Source organism: Cornus florida, unplaced genomic scaffold (genome assembly GCF_030987335.1).
Source record: "Cornus florida cultivar Cherokee Brave unplaced genomic scaffold, ASM3098733v1 CherokeeBrave_3.0.0_Hap2_Chr01, whole genome shotgun sequence".
Classification (NCBI taxonomy): domain Eukaryota; kingdom Viridiplantae; phylum Streptophyta; class Magnoliopsida; order Cornales; family Cornaceae; genus Cornus; species Cornus florida.
Window position 1 is genome coordinate 110175886 of NW_026775571.1, and position 8450 is coordinate 110184335.

The 8450-nt window shown below is 37.2% G+C and overlaps 1 protein-coding gene across 1 annotated transcript; it reads right to left on the bottom strand.

The window, feature by feature from the left end:
- Window positions 1–532: 532 nt before the first annotated feature.
- On the bottom strand, window positions 533–6748 carry LOC132313475 (LRR receptor-like serine/threonine-protein kinase GHR1). The gene is made up of 4 exons (XM_059812258.1): window positions 5928–6748; window positions 4506–5737; window positions 2705–4255; window positions 533–1501 (listed from the first exon to the last, which is right to left on the bottom strand). Exons 2-4 carry the CDS (start codon window positions 5566–5568, stop codon window positions 918–920), a joined length of 3198 nt encoding a protein of 1065 aa, XP_059668241.1. The 5' UTR covers window positions 5569–5737; window positions 5928–6748; the 3' UTR covers window positions 533–917.
- Between the last annotated feature and the right edge of the window lie 1702 nt (window positions 6749–8450).

Consider the following 8450-nt stretch of genomic DNA (forward strand, 5'->3'; position numbering starts at 1 on the left):
AACAATGTAAAATTGCTAAATTTTTTTATTTAATAGTATTATAATGTGGCAACCGGATCAAGTATATTGCATCAGCTTTGCATCCTCATAATAACCATGTTGCATTAATGTTGGATCCAAATCCAGTGTCAATACCATTTCCCTTGTTTAGCTATATTTTTTATTTTCTTAATTTTAAGATCCACTTCTATTGATTGTCATGGTGTCATTTGTACAATGTTAAAGAAGGTTCATGTAACATTTTTCTAAGTGGACTGTGTTATTGAAACTCAATCATGTTTCAGAATTTTAAAAATGTAAGGAAAAATATTAGGTTTTTGATCAGTGGTGGTTTTAAAAATAGAGAACGAGGCAGCCATCCTAACAACAATTGAGGAGCCAAAAGTTGGATAATCATGTTGAATATTGGGTGAAATTTCATAGCAACTAAATTAAACTATCATCTTTAATCCTAGAAGATAAATAAAGAATAAACCGAAAAATAAACCGAATTGAGGAGGTGAATAATTTAACAAAAAAATAATAAACAGAATTGAGGAATAATTATTTTTTTAATAAAAAAAAAATAATTAGAAATGAGGAGGTGAATGCTCCCCATCTAGTTGATGAACTGAAGGCTCTGCTAATATGCAACCAATAAGGAATACCAAGAGAATGATATATCTGAAGAAACAACCATTTTCTTGGCCAAGCTCCAAACACAATTTAGACAGTCATAGCCATTTTGAAGCATTGATCAAAGCTTGTCAACAAAGGGTGAAAGTTTGTTTACACTGAAATATGCCCAAACTTTACAACATTGGTTAATAAAATTAGCCCATCAAACTAGATGCTAAACTAAACTACTCTAAAAGGGAGGCCAATGAACTACTTGATTCCCACATAAATCTAAAGCCCAGCAAAATGAAATCAACAAATCATATTGAGGAAAGATCTTCATATATAGTCTTGATACCTGGCCTCTCAGATACACAGCGTATACATCGCAGTGCTATCCCAAGGACCTCCTTCATTCCCTTCTCCGATGCTGGAATCCTCCTCTCTGGGATCAATGCAGCATCAAAACAGTCTGATCCACGACCTTCAGTTACTCTCAACCGCACCCAATCCGCTAAATCTACCACTCCATCTTCACCAGAAACCACATCACCAGCACATTTTCCAGTCAAGAGTTCCAACAGAATTACTCCAAATGCATAAACATCAGACTTGAAGGAGGGCTGTGGCTTCTTGGAAGCAGCCAACTCTGGTGCACGGTAACCTAACACGCCAGTATCAAGGATCTGCTCAATGGTGCCAGCCTGAGTCATTAGGCGATGAAGGCAGTAATCAGCAACACGGGCATTAAGATCAGGGCCATCTAAGAGTATGTTGGTCGCTTTGAGGTTGCCATGTGGAATGGCACGGTCAAAATGGAGATAATTCAGGCCACGTGCAACATCAACTGCTATTTTGAGCCTTTGGGCCCAGAATAATGGTTGACCCTTTCTTCCAGGACGATCTGCAGGAATTGGTTTATCAGATATGCAAATAAAAGCTACCCAGAAACAACTATACTGTAAACTTGGTGGAAAGAATCACCATATGAGCACAAGTATGGATGAATATGGATTTTTACGTCTTCCTATAGTGTTACAAAAGCATGACAAATGCATTGATTAGAGCAAGAAACATGTAAGACCGATAAAGTATTTGCATAGCAATGGACAAGAGAAAAGCAATAATAAAAGCATGAAAATTTATGTTACGCTAATGCATTTTTTAAAAAAATTGCTTGTTGAAGTAAAAAATGGATAGGGAAGGGGGTGGTGTTTCTATCTTTGATCAGGGGATAAAATGGAATTCTTGTGGAAGCTTGTATAGCACCCCATATGATTGCCTTACAAAACAATTGCCTATAAAGCATAATATCTTAGATATCCCACTAAAGAATCATAAAATTTCGACCAGGGCATAAAAGAGCATTACTAGATTTAGTCTACATATTCGCAGCATATATTCAGTCAATTTGTTTGAGCAGAATACCTAATTGTAACTGCTCAATTATATAAAAGGGCAATAATTGATCCGTTACATTCTGTCATTTTATATCACCCAAATGATGATCTTGCATGCCATGATAATAAAAGGCTAGAAGAAATTTTTTCATTGACTGAATGATCCTCCAATTGCAACATAAGATTTTAAAGCCCTACTTCCAGTAGTGTTGACTGGTCATACTATTATGTTTTACCGGAAGTGTCCAAACAGAAAGAAATGGAAAACTCAGCTCCACAGAAAAGATCATGAAGCTAGAACAGCAAATATTATCAATATGATGAGCGTAGTTGACAAAAACACTAATCTGAGGTCCTAATGCAGTTTACCCTAACATTTAGTCAAATTCAAATTACCATCTCGTGAATCTGGCAAACCACAAAACAGATGGAGAATTCAAAATCCAGTTTGTGCCTTCAGGCCAGATAATAGAAAAATAGATGGTACTAAAATCAAATATAAACGTATACGTATCACTGTAATGGTTTAAGATTGAAATTTGTCCAACTCCTAAAGATCTCATTCTACAAGTTCTCCATTTTTTCTGGACATCTTGCAGGACTTTGAATCTATATATTTCTTTACTTTGTTGGGACCCACATTCATCGATTTTTCAGTGTAGAAGCAAAATCGTAGGGTTGAAAGAATGAGAAGGGAAAAATATTACCATAAAGAAAGCTTGCAAGACTTCCGGGTGAGATGTAATCTGAAAGAATGAGCTTCTCATGCTGTGTGGGACCCCAGTAGTACCCTCTCAATCCCACGACATTCGGATGCCTGAGATTTGAAAATTTCTTAGCTTCCTTAGCAAAATCCTTTTTCTGTTTTGCCACCCCTTCTCTCAACCATTTCACAGTCAAGAACATACCATTATCAAGTACAGCCCTGTATGAAGTCCCGTGACTACTTCTCCCCAACACTTCAGCTGGAGCTTTAGATAGTTCGTCAGGTGTAAATGAAAGTGTATCATCAAGAAAATACAGCTCACCAGGCAATTGATCTGGTGACCTGACAACATCCAATCTCGCAAGGTTTTCTGCAGTATAAGACTGCCCAGATTCTGGTGACCAAGAGAATTGACTGTTCTTTGTTGGGGAGAAGCCAGTTATGGATGCCATTTTCTCATCAGGACTTATTATCTCAGATGAAGATCCTTTCCGTGAAGTCATAAGATCCTCAGCGGAAACAACTAAAGCACCAGCACTGTCCCTTCCCCTGAAGACAGAAGGATTTGGTAGGGCCCGCCTGTGTATATCTTTGTTTGAAGCGTGCTCTGGAAGAGATCTCCTTGATATGCGAATGTAATGAATGAAGGTGGCAAGCAGGATCAGAATTAAGATAGCAAGCACACATGCAATTATCACCGCCACTTTGACTATAGTCCTGATTGGTTTCCTCTTGGGAATTCCAGGTGGAGAATGGCTCAGTCCAGGAGGACCATTCGGAAACTGTAATCCAGAATTTCCAGGGTAGAAAGAAGATAGTGGAAACTTTCTTAGATTCTCTGGGACAACCCCAGATAGATCGTTATACGACACATTAAAGCTTTGAATAAGGTTTGAAAAGTTACTTGGTAACGAACTTGTGAAATGATTCAGAGAGATATCTAATGAACTTAGGGAACTCATGTCAGCCATGGAAGTTGGCAGAGAACCAGAGAAATTATTGCCAGCTAGACTGAGCACTTGAAGGTCACTCAATAACCTAAATCCATCCGGAAAATAGCCACTAAGCCTGTTATGAGAAAGATCAAGAACCCGAAGATTGGGTTCAATGGAGGGAGGAGCAGAGAACTCAATACTTCCAATAAGAAAATTGTTTCCGAGGTGAAGTTCTAGCAATGTGGGCGATGTTAGCAGAGTAGTTAAAATAGGTCCATCTAACTGGTTGAAACAGATATCAAGGACTGAAAGTTTAGGAAATTGTGAAATCGCTGTTGGGAGAGTGCTAATAAGGGAATTATGGGAGAGGTTGAGGTAATTTAAACGCAGAAATTGTGAAGTTACCTCAGGAATGGATCCTGTTAAACGGTTCTGGCTGAGATCGAGGAATTCAATGTTACCCCAATCCTTTAACCTGGTTAAATTTCCTCTGAATTGGTTTTTTGACAGATCAAGTACTGCACAGCTTCCAGTCACCAATGGCAATTGACCAGAAAGCCCATTTGAGGAAAGATTAAGGATGTTCAAAGTAGTTGACGTTATCATGCTTATTGGTCCTGAAAGATGAACTAGATGTGAGACGCATAGCAAATCAAACCACACCGGACTAGTTATTGTGGCAGTGGCCAAAGAGCATTATTTCCTATGTAAATGACATTTTCAGTTATATGTTGCAATGTCACAACATTTACCTTTCAAAAATATTATGATACTTCTATGCTAGGTGTAGATAAATGTTAACTGAGAAATTAAATAAATTCAAGAAATACGGGAATTTCTAAAGAGAAATTCTGCTTAAAGAAGTACCTGTAAGGTTGTTTCTGCTCAAATCCAATTCAGTTAGAACCAAAGAATCCCCTTTCAGAAGGCCATTAGGAATCAAACCAGAAAACATGTTGTTACTGAGCTTGAGGACCTGAAGCTCATAGACAAAATTAAATCCAGGTAATTCTCCAGACAGCTGGTTGTAGCTTAAATCCAACACCTTCAAGTTCCCAAATATCTGTTGTTCACCCCCACTCACCAGTGAACCTTTGAGCTGGTTGTGGCTAAGATTTAGATACTTAATAGTCTCTGAAATGCCCGGTAGAAATTTCTGCTGCTGTGATGCAGAATTCAATAGCAAATTCCCACTAAAATCAACATGAATGGCACTTGAAAGAAGCAAGAATTCCACATCTAGATTTCCGTCAAGCATGTTACCGTGCAAGTCAAGCACCTCAAGATTTGTCATCAGCTCAAAGCCTTTTGGGATTTTCTTTGTGAACGCATTAAGAGACAGATTTAGAAATACCAAACTCGTCAACTTAGTCAATGATGATGGCAGTAACCCAGAAAAGGAGTTGCGACTCAAGTCCAAAGACTGGAGAGAGGCAAGCCCTGAAATTGATTCTGGAATAAAGCCAGAGAAGTTGTTTCCGGCCAACGAGAGGTTCTGTAAGCTCCTCAACTTACCAATATCTGATGGTAATGATGAAATGAATAAATTGTCCGAAATATCCAGATACTCAAGGCTTTTGAGGCCACCTACATTGTTGGGAACTTTTCCAGTCAACGAATTGTTGGACATGGAGAGTTTCACAAGCTTTGTGAGGTTCAAAAACACACTCAAATCAGCTTTCCCGGACAAACCCAGATTATTAAGGACAACCCCTGCAACATTTCCACCATTGCACACAATCCCATTCCAAGAGGAGGGGCACCCATTGAAGTCGATGGACTCCTCATTCCAAGAACCAAGCACAAAACCCGTGGGGTCACGCTCGATCCCCTTCTTGAATTCAAGCAGTGCCAAGATGTCCGGTGAAGGAAGCTGTGCAATGGCAGAGACCAAAAAAAGGGATACCACCAAAATCCTAAAGCAATTCATACTAAAACCACCAAAAAATGGCTTCACCCAAATATGATAGAAGCTTAATGTCAAGAACCAAAGTAATCTTTCAAGCCCTCAAATCCCCTATTCAAAGAAACCCAGTTGACTCACACACCATTCAACAGCCACAACAACATTTTCTTCAATAAAATGACCAATGGCAACCCTATAGAATGAACTATAAGAACTAAGATTCACATTTTCAACCAAAAAAAAAAAAAAAAGAAAACTCATTTATTTCAACACATAACACTTGTAACAACACAAACTGAGAGAAAGCAATAAATGAGTGATATAAACTTTACAGTGTGTCACATTCAAAGATCTAACCATGGAAAGTTCAGCATTTTACTTACCACACCATCTCCACATGAACAGAGCGAATCTGGGTAAAATGAGCCTCTCAAAGATCAATCTTTACAGCAAACAAAGCCTCTGTTGCACAAATTAGAAGTTCGAACAATCTGAAAGTACAGATTTGCAGAGCACATGAACTTCATTTTGCAGGTCCTTCTGTGACACAGCTCAAAACCGTTCAGGCATTAAAAAGAAAATGTGCAATGCATTAAATACAATGGACCCAGAAAAGTTTTTGGCTTTGGAAACTTTAATTACAACAATTTAGTTTCCGAAAGACCAAAAACTTCTGGCAGTTACAGTACAAAACCCTAGTCTCTCATGTTAAATAACAAAGGAAACAAACCCAAAAAGGAAATTACTCTCTTCTCTTAACTCGTCCTCTTTCTCTCTCTGGTGATAGAAGACATGAGACCCAACAAACCCTAACTTGTTCTTTTTGTTTGTTTCGATGAACACCTAAAGAAACCCTAATTTTTGTCCATTCTTTTGAGGGTTCTTCATGATTATTTTAAGCAGAGTCTGCAAATAACAGAGAGAAAAAGCGGGAACTAATGTGGTTTTTGCAAGTTTTTGCCGGTAAATGAGCTTTACCCGCCAAAGAAGGGAATTTCATAGTGGACGTGAAATGATTTGTTAAATCTAGGAAAGATTTTTGGGGGGAGTAGTCAGATTTTACAACTCATGAAGTCTGGGCGGACAGGATCAGCCCAGCTTGGAGCGAACCCACATTTGCCCTTTGACTAGTCTTACGTGTTACCATGGTGTGTAATGGGGGTGTATATATATACTCATATATCTAATTGTATAAAATAGGAGGTGAAGTGGGTGAGGGAATAACTGTAGAGTTAGTGGTGGAAGTGTGAACCAATGCATATCTATGCTGAGGATCATCAATTGGAAGATGAGGAGCTATGGTTTAAGTGGTCCATACAGTGTACAACTACAACACATTGTTATCTCTAAGTATATTATGGAGGAAACAACAACTTCCTCTAATTTATTTATTTATTCATGAAAAGAGAGTGCATGGTGGAAAACAAGAAAAAGAAGAAGTGCATTAAGTTTCAGAAAGTTTTTCTTCGATCATCTGTTAAGAGAAAGTGAATTGAGTAATAATTATTTTCCTTTTTAATTTAAGAAAAAGAAAAGGATGGATTTTGAATATTTTTTATTCCCACGTCTTGTCTCCATCCAAACACATTAGTAGCTGCCAATTACCCTAATGGAGTCAAGAAGAAAAATATCCGCTATGGCACACACCCAAACCATGGAAAAACTTGGTCAAAATTTGTTTTTGGATTTTCAATGATTTTTTGTGCGAATGGCTATCCTCACATATATTGCTATTTTCAAATTTTATTAGGTTAGGAAATTTAATTTTTTAGAATTTAGTTTATATATAGACTGGAGTAACATTCTCCAGAATATTTTTAGGTTGCATACTGCTCTCTAAATTACTCTAGCATTATATATATATTTGTTTAACCATTTTAGAACCCAATTCTAAAATAATTTAAACATTTGTGCATATCATAGCCTTTCATCACAAGCCACTTCCTACAAATAAGGATAATACACGCGCTCAAACTCTTTTTCGGGCACTCGTACTTTCTTGTACACCCTCTCTTTCTCTTCTTCAAGTATATATACAATTTTTTCATTCTAAATGTTTTGTTGTTAATCGATTAGATGTTGATGAATAATAATCACAATTGCGACAACCTTCAAATTGTGATTGCTTATAGAAAATATGAAATGAATATATAGAAGTTATGTTTATATCTATGTGAAAATCATCTTCGGGTTTCGATTCTAAATTTTCTGAATAAAATCATAAAATACTTATTTTATAATATCGCATGATTTTCGAATAAAATCGGAAATGATTTTGGTCTAACTTTGACTGTTTTGTAATAACAATGTTGATACACAAACATATTCGCCAGCTTGTATATGGTTAGTTACTCTCATTTTCTCATTCATGTTGCGCTCATAAGGGGATTATGATTTGCAACTTTCTCTAGACCTCCCGTAAAAGCATGAAGGTTAAAAAAAAAAAACGGCTGCAATATTTTTTTTTTTTTATTTTTTTTTTTTTTGGGTAAGTTAAAGTTTATTAAAAGAAAACCAGAAACTAATACAAAAGAAGGGCCATAACCCAGCAAGCCCAAAGGCAAAATACCACCCAAAAGGGCAACACGCAGAACAAAAGAAACCCCACAACATAATGGAATGTTACGATCCTGCATCACAACATAATGAAAGAGACGAACTCTTAGTTCTTCGTCGGTGAAGTTCATGTTCTTCAATTAATCACGTTCACCAAAGTCACATTCATACATTATCTCCTCTAATCGTCTCTTTCCATGGTCAATACAGTGAGTGCACAACACAATAAGCGTATATTGTGTAGAGAGATGAAAAGAGTTCCGGCCACCAATTCCAAAATTCTAATTTCACGCCAAAATTCTAATTTCACGCAAAAGTTGTTGATCAAAGAAACAATGAAGCCTCTCAAA